Here is a 17241-nt window from a genome sequence, read left to right as displayed (position 1 = left end):
TTGCTTTTGAGCACATACAGGTTCAGTGTGACATTTAAACCGGGGGTGGCCAAATTACTGCACCCCACTGTAATTGGGTATTCCGTATTGAAAGAAAGGAAAATAAATAAATGGGTGTACAAATATTTCACGTTTTATTTTTGCGAGAGAAAGGGAGACGTCAACAGCTGTGACTCAGGGTTGCCCGGCCTGGGCAGGAATCCCCGCCATTTAGTGGGGTGGGGCTGTTGCACTGCCGGTGTCTAGTCATCTGATTTGACTGACAGTTTGACCAAGCGCTCCAGCAGCTCCACGATCCGTGTGTCGGGCCTGTCGGAAAAGCGGACGTGTCGAGCAGTTAGGCACCGCTGTGGTAGTGCAACCTTCTGAACAGGGAGGGGTGCCATTTCACACAGTGAAAGCAACGATGCCGTTGCGATATGATAAATCGTAATGAATGTTAGAGTGATGGGAATTATAGATTCAAAACCTCTTCAACTGGCATCATGAAAAATGACATCAGTACAAATCAGCAAAAGTTTATATTACACTGTTACAATATGATGTAGGACTGAACAGAGTTAAGTTAACCTTTGCTGCAGCCAAAATTACTTTTGATACAGCTTAGAACATTACATTACATTACATTATTGGCATTTAGCAGACGCTCTTATCCAGAGCAACGTACAGTTGATTAGACTAAGCAGGAGACAATCCTCCCCTGAAGCAATGCAGGGTTAAGGGACTTGCTCAAGGGCCCAACGGCTGTGCGGATCTTATCATGGCTACACCGGGATTAGAACCACCGACCTTGCGTGTCCCAGTCATGTACCTTAACCGCTACGCTACGGGCCGCCCCGGCAGGCAGGCAGGCAGAACGGCAGGCAGGCAGAACGGCAGGCAGGCAGGCAGAACGGCAGGCAGGCAGGCAGAACGGCAGGCAGGCAGGCAGAACGGCAGGCAGGCAGAACGGCAGGCAGGCAGGCAGAACGGCAGGCAGGCAGGCAGGCAGGCAGGCAGGCAGAACGGCAGGCAGGCAGAACGGCAGGCAGGCAGGCAGGCAGGCAGGCAGGCAGGCAGGCAGAACGGCAGGCAGGCAGAACGGCAGGCAGGCAGGCAGGCAGGCGGTGCCGAGGCACGCGTTAGGGCCGCTGCCCGTGGAGCCGTGAGCGGGGAGAAGCCAGTCCCTCACCTTCCCTCAGGGTGTCCTCACAAGCCAGGCCCCTGTGCCCCTTCTCGCAAAGGCAGACGCAGGACGTCCCCCGGCGCACGGGCACCCCGTTGTTCCTGCAGGGGGCGCAGTGGCAGGAGTTGAATTCCCGCAGGTACTCCTCGTAGGCCCTCTTCAGGTTGGCTGCTTTCCCTTTCATGGCTCCGCCCACGGTGCTGAAGCGCACCAGCTCGTGCAGCGGGAGAGTCTGCGATGAGCGCGGGAAAGGAGACATGAGCAGGGGGAGAAAGGGCCTCCACACTCGCCACACGCTTCATTGGGTAGACCTGTACACCTGTATACCTGTATACCAGCTCGTCAATGCTATTGTTTAATCAGCCGGTCATGTGGCAGCAACTGAATACGTAAAAGCACGTGTTCGAGAGGTTCAGCCGTTTTTTAGACCGTGTCTGAACGGGAAAGAAATGTGATCTTTCACCGTGGAATGATTGTTGGTGTCAGACAGGGCGGTTTGGGTATCTCAGAAACGGCTGAGCTCCTGGGATTTTCACGCGCAACAGTCTGTCTTGCAGAGACAGTGTTTGCAGAGAATGGTGCGAAAAGCAGAAAACATCCATTGGGCAGCAGTTCTGCGGACAGAAACGCCTTGTTAATGAGAGAGGTCAGAGGAGAATGGCCAGATCGGTGGAAGCTGAAAGGAAGGTGACAGTAACGCAAATAACCACACATTACAACAGTGGTATGCAGAAGAGCATCTCTGAACACACAACTCATCGTAGCTCTAAGTGGATAGGCTACAGCAGCAGAAGACTTAATAAATCTAATAAATACCTGATAAAGTACTCACTGAGTGTATATACACGGGACCCCTGAGTATGCTTATATTTATCCAGTTGAAATTTGATTAGCTGAACGCTAATTCCAGCATGAGCTATGAATTGAACTCTAATATGTTAAAGGGGGCCATATTATAAACACCTGCTTGATTTACAAGCGAATTATGACTCGAACATTGAACAGCGATGGAGGACAGCTCTGAGCGACACGGCCTCTCAGCTGGGTAAACGAAGCAAAGCTATTGGTTGACCTCAAATTCGATGAGAGCTGGGTTATGCTGCAGTGAGCGACCCCAGTTGCTGTAGGACTTCTCGTTTTTCACCAGCAGGGCCTCGCTTGATCCAAGATTGCCGCCTTTGATTCTGCTGATCACATCTTTTATGGAACGGTCAGAAGTGTCCGTGTCTGTGTCAGGGAGGAAATCCTATTTTTAATAAATGGTAAATGGTCGGCATTTACAATCGAAGCTCCTCATTCACCCATTCATACACACACTCACGGCGATCGGCCGCCATGCAAGGCGCCGACCAGCTCGTCAGGAGCATTAGGGGGTTAGGTGTCTCGCTCAGGGACACTTCAACACAGCCCGGGCGGGGGGATCGAACCGGCAACCCTCCGACTGCCAGACGATTGCTCTTCCTGCCTGAGCCATGTCGCCCCCATAAAAATAAATATATATATTTCATTGTGAATTTCCAGTCATAACCTAGCAGCTATCAAATACACCAGCCTTACATAATAAAGTTTAACATCTGTTTAAATGATTGACACCCTGAAAAAAATTATTATTTTTTTACGAGGAAAAAGAGCCGCAAAGAAAAGCTTGTGCATCATTCATTGTGACGACCAGACAGTGAGTATTTGCCTTTGAGGCTTGGCAATGTTGTTTTACAGGTGGATTTGCATTTTCAAAGTTTAGGCATGAAAAACTTTCCATTCTGGCTTATCAAAGCCAACAACTGTCTGCATCTGTTATTCAAAAAACATTTGTCCTTATCAAGTATATTTAGTTACCTTTTTTCAATACAACCTTTTTTTTATTATTCACATCGATGATGAATGAACTATGCCGGTGAAGAAACAATTGTTTTTATTCTGTACTTATGGATAAATGCTGAATTAATTCAGTCCTGAGTAAATTATGGAATTTAAGGGAGTTGAATGCATGGTACAAACCACTGGTAAGCCATCCGGTCTTTTCACAATCTGAATTCTTCAGTGTCACATCTATTTCCAAGTCCAACCCCAACGAAGTGCCAATGCATTGTCCTGCCTGCTGTCCAGTAGTTTCTATAAAGAGAAGTAACAGGAAATAAGTAAAGATAAACTTAATATTTTAAATCTCTTTCTGTTTTCCAACTACTGAGAGCTTGCATAAAATGATCACTATTATTGCCAGTTACCACTATTCCAGTGATATTCATTTAAATTAAAATGTTAAAATAGTGTCAAAACAAATCAAATCAAAGAGAGAATATTAACATTTTAAATATATACATATGTGTGTGTGTACTGTGTGTGTGTGTGTGTGTGTGTGAGTCTGCGTATGTGTGTAGGCATAGAAAATTGTTTGCACCAAATAAAAATGCATGCTTCAATAAATCTGAGTGGCATTTGTCCAGGTCGGTTAAGGGAGGTGTGGCGTACCAGACTCTATCAGGCTCTGTTTCTTCACGACCACAATGTACTCGAGCACTCCGCCCATGATCCCGGAGGTGACGTAGTGCGTGCCGAACTGGGTAAGGAAGCGGGAGTACGTGCCGAAGTCGTACTCCTCCGGCAGCTCCACCAGGGACTGGTACATGTCTTCTGCCAGCATTAGGCCGCTGCTCCTCATTTTGAAAAGCGCAGTCTGCACTTTGGACACCAGCCTCACGAACCCCAGGTTCTGAAGAAAGGACATGACATCCCATTCAAACCGCAGACCAGTAAGACCGCTGCACACTGGAGAGCTCTCTCTGGCGCTTTCTCAGTGGGCTTGCATCTGCCACACTGAAATTACATTATTACATTACATTACATTACATTATTGGCATTTTGGCAGACGCTCTTATCCAGAGCGACGTACAGTTGATTAGACCAAGCAGGAGACAATCCTCCCCTGGAGCAATGAAGGGTTAAGGGCCTTGCTCAAGGGCCCAACGGCTGTGCGGATCTTATTGTGGCTAGACTGGGATTAGAACCACCGACCTTGCGGGTCCCAGTCATGAACCTTAACCACTACAATACAGGCCGTGCCTAAGTAGTTCCTCACAGTCTAAATGCAGTCTAAAGCAAATCAGGTTCGGCGCTTCGCATCGCTTCACAATACATTATTTTTATTTATTTTTTTGTCGGGCATACAATCCCCTTCTTCCTCTTTCTGAAAATCTTGTACATATTGCAAAGTAGAACAAAGATGTCTTCTTTGTTTGAGTTTAGAGCGAATTGTCGATTTATTTTCTGCTAGGTGTTTCTTCCTGCCATGATTCCTTGTTAGGCTCTTCAGTGTCTGCTCTGCATGAACCTCATGTGTTATAAGCATGTCGGAAGTACACCCAGTGAGACACAGTGTGTGCCCATCAATGACACTGCAATTACGTATATTAGACGTGTGGAGTCCAGTTCACAGACATGGATTTAGTGTTTAGACAAATTTCCACAAAAGAGTCGGTGGGTCACAGCTCAACGTTACACTACATTACATTAATGGCATTTGGGCAGATGCTCTTATCCAGAGTGATATACAGTTGATTCCCCTGGAGCAACGCAGGGTTAAGGGCCTTGCTCAACGGCCTAACGGCTGTGCGGATCTTATTGTGGCTAGACTGGGGATCGAACCATTGAATTTGCAGGTCCCGGTCATGTACCTTAACCACTACGCCACAGGCCGCCCTAAACATCAACAATTTCACAATTTCTGCAAATCAATATGAATGCTATTTCAGGCTTAAATGGAAGGGAACATTTTTTTATTCACATTCTGTTGGTACACACTGTGGCATATTTGTTTTTTTGGCAAGAATCTTTCCAGGTATTTTTTCTGAAAGAGCGCCTCCTCGGGAGGTTGTGTGGGCCTCTGGTACAATTATTCTGACTCTGTCGGTGGACGGTGCAGAGAACATGTTGCGTGTTTTGTGCATTTCACGAATTTCAGGAGGACACGCGCGCTAGTGTGCACTATCGCCAGCCGACAGGTTGGTTCATCGGCGCTGAGAAAGGCCTAAAAATAAGCATGGACAAGTACGGAAGAGACGGCTGATGAAAGCATGATTAAAAAAAAAAATAAACTCACTTGGTCCTGGTACCGTGAAATATTTTTCAAAAACTGAGACTCTGTGCTTCCTGACACACCAAATTCGACCTTCTCTATTCCAAACGTGAATCCGAGATTGAAGGATTTATCCTTTTTCATGTTATTAAGTAGGCTGGCGGCATCCTCATAGTACTCAGTGGCAGCCATGGATTCAGCTTTACCCTGTGTGAACACATTCATGTGGACCTTGACCTTAGTAACTACATGCAATGCTCAGTCACAGTTTTCATATATGACACGGTTAATTATACCTGATAGATGGCAGTGTTACGCACGCCATAAATGGTCAGTCAATGTCAATAAACATAGAAGTTAACGAGCTATTTACAGTGCACGTACCAAGTAATTATATCGCAATTATCAATTATTATTATTATTACACTTCATAGTAACTATACTATAATTAATTTATTTAGCCTTAATAACTATAAAGTGTTAACGAATATTCAATAAAATATATCTTCCTAGGCTTAGCATTCTCTTCCATCTTTACTGCTTCAAAGCAAGGTTTTTATGCAATACAATGACCCAGGATTTTTTTTTTAAGCTACACACATACACACATGCACTTTTATAAAGATATTTGACTAAATTATAATAAACTACTACTACACAAACCACTAACTGCTTAAAAAATACAAACCAGTTATTTCTAATGCATTAATATTAATACACTTGATGCCTTTTCAGTACATGGCTGGTTCAGAAATGCCCTTTCAGTACAAAACCAGTGCTCACCATAAACTGATAAGTGTGGAAGTTGTAGGGTTTTCGGTAGTATTTCTCATCATCGTTGTAGTACATGTTTTCACAGAAAGCGTCATAGACAAGCGTTCTCCACTCTCCATTGTAGACGTATTCACAGACACCTCCGTAGTATGTTGGATCAACAGTGGGCAGCTCAAACGTGTCGGTCAGTATGTTGTATCTGAATACATTCACACAGACAAGTTGGCAGTGTAGTTTAATGGAGAGGGAACTTGGTTGTGGGATACATTTCCAGGTGAACAATTTGCTGTTTGCCATGGTAGACCATTTAAATTTCATCAGTCATTGTTACATTACATTACATTAAAGGTTTTTGGCATCCAAAGGGACATACACTTGATTAGTCTAAGCAGGAGACAATCCTCCCCTGGAGCAATTGCAGGGATAAGGGCCTTGCTCAAGGGCCCAACGGCTGTGCGGATCTTATTGTGGCTACACCAGGGATCGAACCGCCGACCTTGCAGGTCCCAGTCATGTACCTTAACCACTACGCAACAGGCCGCCCTTTATTCACATGTATATAAATATATTGTATGTAAAAGATTGTAAGTGTGAGTCATTCTAGATAGGAGCATCTGCTGAATGCCAATGTCATGTAAATAACACGGGCAGTCATTGGAGTGCTGAATTGAGGCAGGAAATGTAAACTAGTAAATTATGTAGCGCATACACATAATATTACGTCGCATGAGCTGCCTGTGCATTAGCAATGTGTGAGCATGTGTATGAAAGTAAGCATGTGTCTGTGACTAGGTTTACCCACCGTGTGTACATGTTTGCTTAAGCATGTACGTATACATACTGTATGTGCGTACCGCACACACATCAATGCACGTGTGCATCTGTGCGTACAGTACGTGTTAACGTGACGTTAGAATTACCCGAGAGTGGCTGCTTCAGAACCTGGAATGGGAAACAGATTAGCACAGGGGCCATCGAAAAAGTTATCTTCCTCACAGTCAGTCTCGTCAGAAGAGTCTCTGCAGTCCGGCTCTCCGTTACAACGCAGCTTCTCACTCACACAGCGTCCTGAAGAAACACACACACCCTGAACTCACCCATGGGTCGGGCGAGTGACAGACTGACAGACAGACGGACAGACGGACGGGATTTGCATCTCACCGAAGTGACAATCTGGAAGTACACTGCATAGTGGAAAATCAAGCTTGACAAAGGCCAGAGGATAAAGCGAGTGCTTCCTTTTATCAGCTGAAGAAGCTGAGTGAGTGCACTGTTCCCCTTCATTTAAAACCAACAGTAATACACTGATACTACTTCACGAAATGTAATCAGCTGCTTGTGTTCTTCATAACCCCTAGTCCCACTACGAATAATGCACTTACATCTGATAAACTGCCAAGTGTTTCCCTATTCACAAAAATGACAATTAAAAAAATTCTGACAGAAAGGATAATCCATCCAGCTTCAAACCAATCTCATTGGGGGAAATTTAGACTCTCCAAGTACCCGGAGGAAACCCACACGAACACGGGGAGAACATGCAAACTCCGCACAGAGAGGCCCCGGCCGACGGGGATTCGAACCCAGGACCTCCTTGCTGTTAGGCGGCAGTGCTACCCACTGCACCATTCGTGCCGCCATTTGTAACATCATATACGTATTTATGCATGGCGGTTCTGCCAATGCACATGTTTTACATGAAGCAGACTCAGTCTATCAAGGAGGTACCAATCTGGGATCAGTGGAATGTAGGATGTGGTATATTAATTTAGTTTGACAGTTGCTGGACCACCCAGTCTTGCATGGTCAAACATCACAAGCATGCCAAAGTCTCAGAAGCACGCTAGCTAGTCCAGCAATCAATTCATATTAAAATATTGGGGGTGACACGTCTTCCTGTCTCCACCGAAATCTACGTGTTCTCCCGGCCTTACGGAGTGCGTTACCGCAGCAGAAGACACTTGCCTGTCTCCGTGCAGGTGAAGGCGTCTGTGCACTTGTGCTGCTTCTCACAGGCGGCGTCCGTCTTGGGGCAGGCCTGTTTCTCCCACTGGCCGCTCCTGCACTCTGTGCCTCCAAACTGAGTGGCCTGCTCCAGGTACTTGAAGCGATGCTACAGGGAGCAAATCGAGTACAAAAGGGGGTTTGTTTGAATGAACATATGGGAGCACTCTGCAGCTGGGATCCTGGAATGAGTACCCGCAGGTCAAAATGTTATCTGCCAGTATGACTCAGGATATGATACAAACGATCACATTATCTTTGTAGCAAAATTGTTCAATTTTCATTCTGTATTTTATATGAAATGGATGATCCATTCAAAAGGATAATTTAAATGAACTTAAAATAAGGCTTTTAAGTTCATTTAAAGCCAGAATTATACATCTGGCAACATCATTTTCTCGCCCTGTCTGTGATCATGCCTTGAGGGTGTCCGTTTCATTTTTGAACGGCAGCAAATACGTCAATAACTCGCCACATTTATCACCACCCGAGGTTGGACTTTGCTGTTCTGTTAAACAGACTTTACACAAGGTATGACGAGATGTTTTGAGAAGTTAATCCTGGCAAGCTCAGTTGCATTTTATGCCAAAAAAACCATGAGCATTATATGTGCTGATGTTTCATATACTTTTTAGAAAACACTTTGCTATATTCAACAAAATGTAATTACAATTATTGTTTTATTGACAAAGAAGTGGGACAGCTTACAAATATACACATATACAACCATTTAGAACACGCCCAAATGTAATAATTTGGCAGGTCAATTTTCAATTTAAGCAGCTTTAAAACTCATTAATGGCAAAACGACATAAAGCAATGTGACACTAACTTGCATTCAAAGATGGTGACACCATGAAATCCATATGCAACTGCAGCTTCTGATGAAAAAAGTTTTATTTTAACAGCTAAGATAATATAACCTCTGGAAGACCACCTACAGTGTTAAGAGGGCAATACCGCTGAAAGAACACAGAGAATGTTAACATTGACCCCCCAGAACTGAAGCTGAATTTCACAGATCCAAAGTGCAGTGGAACGTAAACGTATTCTAGACATCACAAGTAAGTTTGTGTTACCATAATGTCTTTGCATGGCGAGCAGGGAGTCCAGGCTGACCACAGCTTCATCTTGCAGTCAACAGGGGCAGGCGTATTTACGCCTCTGGCCATTCTTACAGATGAGTTCTGAGCCCTTTCAAAGAAAACACAACTACTTTGACGAGGAAATAATTCACCTTCCTCGGTATTGCAACTTGACTTAGAATGATACAAAAAATAATTACCCATGTGGAACTCTAATATATGTCAAGTATTATTTTTATATGGGAACACAATCCATATATTCGTATTATATTTCTGTATGGGTTGCTTCCCCCTATCACCAATAAATGAGAAAGGAGAAAACTCTTCATTACCTGCTTTCTTTGGTATTCCACTGATTATAAAACGGCTCTGCGGACAGGAAGTAATTTATGCCTAACACCACAAGACATGCACATCTGAAGGAGGACGACATCACGGTCGTCTTTTTCCAATCTACATTTAACAGAAAATAAACTGCAGGTTATGGGTTCTCAATACCTTCTCTGCCATGGGCAGGCATTTGAATTCAGTTTTGGGAGTAAATCATTGATTAACAGTAAACACAAAGTTCTATCTGAAGTTAGGCAAACCATTTTCCCGTAATGCTTGGTTTCTGTTTGCTTGTTTTTTTTCGTCTGGGTCCACAAGCCAGGTCACACATACACGCACACACACACACACACACACACACACACACACACACAAACACAGAATTTACATGGGGGGACAGGGCAACATGTCCCCTGCACCTTTACAGACAGCTGCATTTACATAAACTCCCCACCCCCACACTCATGATACCCCAGCATCCCCCCTACATTTGAAACTGAAATTATGCCCCTGCAGACACACACATGCACTGCTTAAGATAATATACACACTACCAAAAAAAAACTAACTCCACCACATAAGGCTCAAGCTTCAGCATGGCTCCCCAGTGCACTGTCACTGAAATAAATAGGATCTGCACAGCATGGCGAATACTCAAAAAATGGTTATCGAGAACACTTAACTATCAAAACAGCTCTTAGTTCTCTCAGTCTGTTTGGTGTGAGTATCCGCGCCTCTGAGATGTGGGATAATCTGCATGTGGATTGCTGAAGTTCCTCAGTAAGCTCTCTATTGCTTAGTAAAGGGAGGCTAAAGGGGATTTTACTGAGGTTTTGACATTTATATTAGGGATTACCCAACTGACAAACAACAGATTTCTTGGTTCGTTAAAGGGGTGTTAAAAGTCCAAGCTTGTTTTAGTGCTGGAGACGTTCTAGTTTTTAGGAAAATGCCCAGTCGAAATGAGCGGAATGACCTTTTCTCCTCATTATGTTTTCTTACATTATTATGTACAGTATAACAGGCAAGAAATTATAAACTTTGAGAAAAACAAATAAATGTGGCACCTTTCTGGAATGAGGTTTGGCCTGTCCATACAACAGAAGGCATGGTCATTTCAATTGTTTAAAGGAACAGTTTCACACTAAAAAAATGTCTCAAATCTCAGCAGTGCCCTTTCTGCAAACATGTCTGTCATTTAGTTCAAGCATTTCTTGAACACTGTTGGAACACTGCTGAAGAAGTCATACAAGCACCACACACAAACATATTACACCACAAGAGCTATATGTAAGTATATAAGTCCTGAAATCAATCCAGAATTCTGGCTAAACTACTATGTTTTAGATCACATTATCCACGGCCACATTATCCACTACTTAAAAATTACAACTGAAGGGGTTGCCCATTTAGGGCAGGGGTATCAAATCGAATTTTTGGAAGACTGCAGTATCTGGTGTTAGTAGCTCCCTGCCAATCAGCAGTCAATTAAGTCCTTGAGAACAAAGTGTGTGGATTCTTCAGGCAATAAACAATTTAAATTAATCACTGGTGTTGAAAAAACAGAATAGGCTACTGCAGCCCTCCAGGACTGGATCTTGCCACTCATGATCGTGAGCAAGGCGTGCTGTTTTTTGTTTTTTTTTTGTGTTTTTTTTCTTTTTTCGCTGAAAATGAGAAACAGATCCAGACCAAAGAAACAATGTTATGAGCAAACTGTGCAATCAACTGCTTTGATTGATCAATTAAGTGCTGAGTAACAATGAAAGCCAGCACACCCTGCAGCTCTCCAGAACCAGGGACACCAACCCTGATCTAGGAGTTCCATTAAGTCAAGCCAACTGTTTACAGGACCTGTGTGATAACACAGGACCCTTTTTCCATTATTGTGTATGGTGAGACCTGAAAATTGATTGGATATCTTTGGACCGGAAGTGGGGCACAGAAGATGTGTTTATTGAGGGTGGGGGGGGGAAGCTTTAAATGTGTAGTAAATGTAAAATGTGCAGAACAAACAATAGTGCTTTGGTTAACCATTTACTTAAGTGTCTCACAGATGAGCCCTTACTGTTATATTATTGTTTTTATTATTATTGTATTATTCTTGAGATTATGTAAACAACAAATTTAAAAGCTTTTTTGCTTGTAATAGGTTGCTTCTAATGTTAGGTTACTGGCGCCATTTTGGCTCCAAGCGTTGTCAGTTTTGTTTGGGCTGGTGTATGCGTCATCGAGCGGGGCGGAGTTAAAAGTGGCTGTCACTTGTCTTTTTGAAAAATGTTTTCTGCATGAACGTCGGGCAGTGCACTCACTGCACAGTTAGCCCAAACTGCGGTGGAAACGAACCTAGACGGGACATAGCATGTACTACACATATTGAAACAAATTCAGGTAAGCTTTGGTACGATATAGATCTATTTTGTTGAATTCAGCGTACAAAAATCGTCGAGATGAAAGATTAGCTTGGTGCTAAACTGGATTAGAATATTAACGTTACTTTTTACCAGCTAGTATGTTTGCTGCCTTTCATTTGCAAGCCGTCTATCGTGTGATTGGCTTGCAGTATACAATGAAGGCTAACTAACGCTAGCTAGACCCTAGCTAATATGCCAAACTAGTATAAAGCAAGTTGATATTCATATCTTGTACGGTAATACCACACTAACCAGCAGGCTAACGCTTCATAACTAGTTCAATAAATCGAAATCAACGATATCCTGGTCACTTAACCTGCCAGCTTAGTATAGCCTGACACTCCAGCGAGTTGGCTTGCTCACAATGAGTAACTTTAGACCGAGTCGAATTTAAAAACCACACAGCTACCTATGTAGCAAGGATGCTTTTATAGAACTAACGTTGACTAATTTAGCTACATGTTCCGAATTTAAGTACGATACCCCAGCTGACTGGTCAATATTTACATGTCACGAAAGTGAAAAGCCAAGTAAGTTAACGTTAGCTACATCGGTTGGGATTGGTGTCCTTTGCTTTCTGCAACTAACGATGTCATCTGGTAAAAGTTTGTTGGGTAACTTAACTTGGTTATCTAGTTGCAGCGAGTTAGTCAACGGAATTTCTCCATTGTAATACTGGAAAGCAACCACTTCCAACAGTTAAGACTTCAGTCTTCAAGTAAGTACACTTGTATGGATTGTTTTTGACTAGATGGACTAACTTAGCTAGGCAGCTACGAGTTGGCAACTAGCTCAGCCAGAGATTATGTTATCTAGGGTGGGTATAGCGACGCTGCGCCTGTTCACATCTCCCGAGAGTCTGGCTTCTGTTGACATTAAATTCTACCCTGAGCTGAGAGAACACAATCGTCAGTGAAACGTACGCGGCTTAAACATGTAAACTGGTGTGCGTCCTGTTGGGCGGGCACGTGTTCGGCTCAGTCCATAACGAGGTAACCTGCAGATTCCTGCAACAGATGTAACATTAGCTCAGGCCGACGGTTATGAGTTTTTCATAATTTTTCTTCTGGGTGGTGACATTCGCCCAGTTAACGAGGCAGTCAATAATTTCTCCCGGTAGGCACCTTCCAAATAACCCGGTTGCTGCTAATAATTTAAGATGTAGGTAAATAGTCTTGTCATGTGTGCCCGATGTGGCGAAGCTCCGGGTCGCTGTGATGCAGAACGTCGCAGGTTCTCCGGTGTAGCTTTATCAGGTGCGGCGCAGTACCCGCGGCGAGAAGAAAATGACAAAAACAAGTCAAGAGAAAGGCTACTGCTCGTATGATATCTTCGGCACTGTTCATCAATTATTTCTGCTCCTCAGACACGGCTTTACTAGTGGGTGACACAATGTTGTTCGGGGGCATTGTTAAGCGGGAGGCAAGTCTAGTCTTTGATGCATACATAAATGCATAATGCGGTTTGGCTTCTCATTCCATCCGTAGTGCGGGTTGGGTTCCCATAGTGTCTGTGGGATTTTAGGGTCTCTCCCAGAGTTTTCAGAGTTTCTCAGGCACTCGACCCAGTCCGCAAGTGGGTTTGAATGGCCTGATGACACAGAGTGAGGTGGGGTTTGGGACCCGTGGGAGTTAGGGTGTGGGGTGTGGTGTGTTGCATGATGATCGACAGCAAAGCACTGTTTTCTATTACATAACCATTTATTGAACTAGCTGCATTTGAAACATTTTCTTTGAACATTCATTCTGTCCGCATTCAGCCCGGATGGAATAGTCGGAATTTCATGATATGCGGTGGTTCAGTTTAGCAATAGATAAACGCACGGCGTGCACGCACGCACACACACACACACACACATACACACACATACACACACACACACGCACGCACACGCACACGCACAAGCACGCACCGCTCGCAAACACTTCATTTGATGTGAGTGTGTTCTACATGCGGCCGGCGCAGGGTCGGCCTGCCCCGTGAACAGTGGTTGGGGAATCGCCGAATAGCACGCGTCGCTATGCTGCGCCGTGTGGCGGAGACTCTGTCCAGTCGTTCCTGACTAAGTGCCACCTCTGTAGCTGGCGTTGATAATCTCCAGGGCGTGCTGGTACTGGAGTGCGCTTGCATCCGTCTCCGCTATTTGTCCCCAGATGGGCGGCGGGAGCTGAGAACGGTGGCTTTCGCCACAGAGAGAGCTGATGCCTTTTTGTTTTTCCCAGTGGTGTCGTCGTCCACGGCCGGGCGCACAGCTTGAGAAGCGTGCGATGGCTCATTTCGAAACCAGCGTCCGTATATGAGGCGCCCACCAACAGTTATTTACCCAGAGGAGGCAGTAATTGAAATCAGGATATCCATGTCCACAGTAATGGAGTGTGTAGGTCGCTGTACAGAACTGGCAGTTTCTTATGCAAGGAATATGTGTTTTTTTTTTCTCTCATTCCAGAAAAGAGTAGATAAACCCACACAATGACCTTTCTCCTCATGCAGACTGTTTCTTGGCATAATCCTCTGTTGATATTTATTTGGTTTTATTTCCAAGATGGAATGCTGTTTCAACTAGCCACAGTAATGACTAGTCACTGTTGCCCCCCTACCCAGCCTACATCCATAGTAGCTAATGGGGTGTGTTAATGGGTTCACAACGTCCATTAACCCAGTGACAAATAAACCCCAAAGCTTCAGCTTAGCATAATTTTTTTATTTAACCTTATACAGGGTAAGTTGACTGCGTACACATGCTCTTTCGCACCAACGCCCTGTTAAAGTCCCCCGCCCCCCCCCCAAGTAGCCTAACCTGCATGTGTTTGGACTGTGGGAGGAAACCGGAGAACCCAGAGGAAACCCGCGCAGAACAAACTCCACAAAGAGAGGCCCAGGCTGGGATTGTGAGGACCGATTGTCGCTCTGGTTTCGTCTCCGCATCGAGCGACAGCACGAGCGACAGCACGAGCGGACGCCATCGTCGACCGTTTTCAGTGAAATGTCGGGTGCTACGGTTTGGACTCGCTCCTTTTTCTCTGTGTAATTGTAGCGTGGCGTGGTGGGAGTTGTTTAATTGATGCCGTACGCCGGTCGAAAGTCCCATCGACACGTCGGGCGGCAACATGATCGGACATCGTCGTGAGCATTGATCTCCCCCTAATTGACCTAACTGGCAGATTCCTCTGCCATCTTTACTGTGAACCCACAAAGCATGATGCGAGTCATTTATTTGTTGTCAAACGGCTGTACCTTGGCATAATGCAGTTTACAAAAACTGAGGCTGTGTCAGCAAACGCATTTGCTTAATGGGGCAACATTGGCTCGGGCGGTAAGAGCGGTCGTCTGGCAGGGTCGGAGGGTTGCCGGTTCGATCGCATCCTGGAGGTGTTGAAGTGTCCCTGAGCAAGACACAACCCCCAAATGCTCCTGACGAGCTGGTCGGTGCCTTGCACGGCAGCCAGTCGCCGTTGGTGTGTGAGTGTGTGTGTGAGTGTGTGTGTGAGTGGGTGTGTGAGTGGGTGAATGAGAAGCATCAATTGTACAGCGCTTTGGATAAAGGCGCTATATGAATGCCTACCATTTGCATTTGCTCTTTTCAGTGAAGTCCCACCCTGGTCATAATGCACATGATGTATATGGTAAAACCCTTTAACCCATAGGTGGTCTGATATACTTTAATCAAAACCTATTATGATGGATTTGGGAAGCTTTGAGATGTGACAAATGAAGAATTGGTGGAAGTTCTATTGCACGAGTGCTGCAGTCTTCTTTTATAGGCTACACGCTTTCTTGTTTCAGGAACTGCATCGACCGCTGTGCTTTTTGCAGTAGTGCTTGCTGAGCGAATATGGCTTAATCACCGTGTAAAATATGGCTCCTGCACAAAGTTTAGTTTGCTGTCATTGTAGTTTTTTGTTTTTTTCCGGCTGTGTTAATAATTGAAGAACAGCACCTGACCTATATCTGCTGACATGACGTGGAGGTGGAGATGGTGGTGGAGCTTTTGTGCCTTAAAGGAAATTTCCTGAATTCTGGGGAATTAAAACCACAATACGATATGAATCATTTAGTCCAGTGATGAAAGTACTCTTACATTAAATTTTCTCTGAACAGATGGCTAATAATAAAGGACTACTAAATATATTTATGACAATTAACTCCAAACTCCAAGAAAATAAATATTGAAAGTGAACAATTAATCCATCACCTCAAAGTTTCTTTTACTTAAATGAACATAAAGTTAATAAATGATGTTACTTAATTTATGAAAAAAAGCAATATTGTGAACACATGAAAAGTCCAGACTGGGCTTAATGTACCAATAGGGTACAGAAAAAAATCTTGGTTGGGAACGTACTTTCAGAATACAATGCAAAATGTAAAACTGCTTGTGGATGTAAACTGTGGCTAACTGGCCATCATTTCTCCCAGAACAATGTAAGCAGTCAGTCGTCAAGGTGTAGTCATCAGTTTTGTGTTTGTATTTTTGTATTCAAACTGAAAGTCCTGCACTGCAGGAAAGAGAATGTCTTTCCAGGCTCGACACCACCGTCACCGATGCTTTTGTGATCAGCCTCCTGTTGCTCCTCCTCCCTGGTCCCTGCCCTGATTGCCTGCTGGTAGAGAGGCAGCAATCAGGGCAGAGACAGTGGCCTTTCACATTAAATGGTAAATGGCAGGCATTTATATAGCACCTTTATCCAAAGCGCTGTACAAATGATGCTTCTCCATTCACCCATTCATACACACACTCGGCGATTGGCTGCCATGCAAGGCCCCGACCAGCTCGTCAGGAGCATTTGGGGGTTAGGTGTCTTGCTCAGGGACACTTCGACACAGCCCGGGCGGGGGATCGAACCGGCAACCCTCCGACTGCCAGACGACTGCTCTTACTGCCTGAGCCAATGAGACGACTGCTCTTACTGCCTGAGCCAATGAGACGACTGCTCTTACTGCCTGAGGCGATGAGACGACTGCTCTTACTGCCATGACGTACATTACACTCCCGCAGGTCAGAGAAGTGCGCTGCACGGCTCATGTCGTGTTTCTTTGAGGAGAGCCCTGAAATGGCAGCGATAGGCTGGCGATGCTGGACACTGGTGGGTCTGCCCTGCCGTGGAGCAGGCTGGGGAGGAGGAGAAGGGTCTCGCCCCTCTGCCCAGGCCCCCTGAGAGCCAGCCGTGCGACGAGGAGCCTCGCTCTGAGCCCGGACGGATTCTGTTCAAAATCCAGGCTTCGCCCGCTCGGCTGTCGTGCTGCCGAAGGCGTCTGAGGAACTTTGAGTGGCAAAACTTGCTTGTTCTTTTTTCGTTCCTGCCTCTTTACGTAAACGCAATCCCACACACTCCTTCGTGGTAACAGCTGTCGAATGTGCGCTGTCAAACTAGGAGCTTTTGGTTTAATTTTTAACGT

At 44.9% G+C, this 17241-nt stretch overlaps 2 protein-coding genes across 3 annotated transcripts in view; one reads left to right on the top strand and one right to left on the bottom strand.

Annotated features, from left to right (window-relative positions):
• Positions 1-111: 111 nt before the first annotated feature.
• c8a (complement component 8, alpha polypeptide) lies at positions 112-9611 on the bottom strand. Its single transcript, XM_061252611.1, has 11 exons — positions 9433-9611; positions 9095-9209; positions 7977-8124; positions 6932-7079; positions 6021-6210; positions 5262-5444; positions 3635-3875; positions 3164-3277; positions 2238-2392; positions 1172-1397; positions 112-309 (listed from the first exon to the last, which is right to left on the bottom strand). The coding sequence occupies exons 1-11, from the start codon at positions 9531-9533 to the stop codon at positions 161-163; spliced, it is 1770 nt and encodes a 589-aa protein (XP_061108595.1). The 5' UTR covers positions 9534-9611; the 3' UTR covers positions 112-160.
• Positions 9612-11684: 2073 nt separating this feature from the next.
• adissp (adipose secreted signaling protein) overlaps positions 11685-17241 on the top strand; it is a 32872-nt gene continuing 27315 nt past the window's right edge. Inside the window, exon 1 of one of the 2 annotated variants that reach the window (XM_061252564.1) lies at positions 11685-11821. The gene's annotated coding sequence lies outside the window, so the exon portion shown is untranslated. Of the gene's footprint in view, positions 11832-17241 lie in introns of both variants that reach the window. The other variant, XM_061252565.1, reaches the window with a different exon arrangement.

Source organism: Conger conger, chromosome 8 (assembly GCF_963514075.1).
Source record: "Conger conger chromosome 8, fConCon1.1, whole genome shotgun sequence".
NCBI classification, from domain to species: domain Eukaryota; kingdom Metazoa; phylum Chordata; class Actinopteri; order Anguilliformes; family Congridae; genus Conger; species Conger conger.
This window is presented reverse-complemented; position numbering and strand designations above follow the sequence as displayed.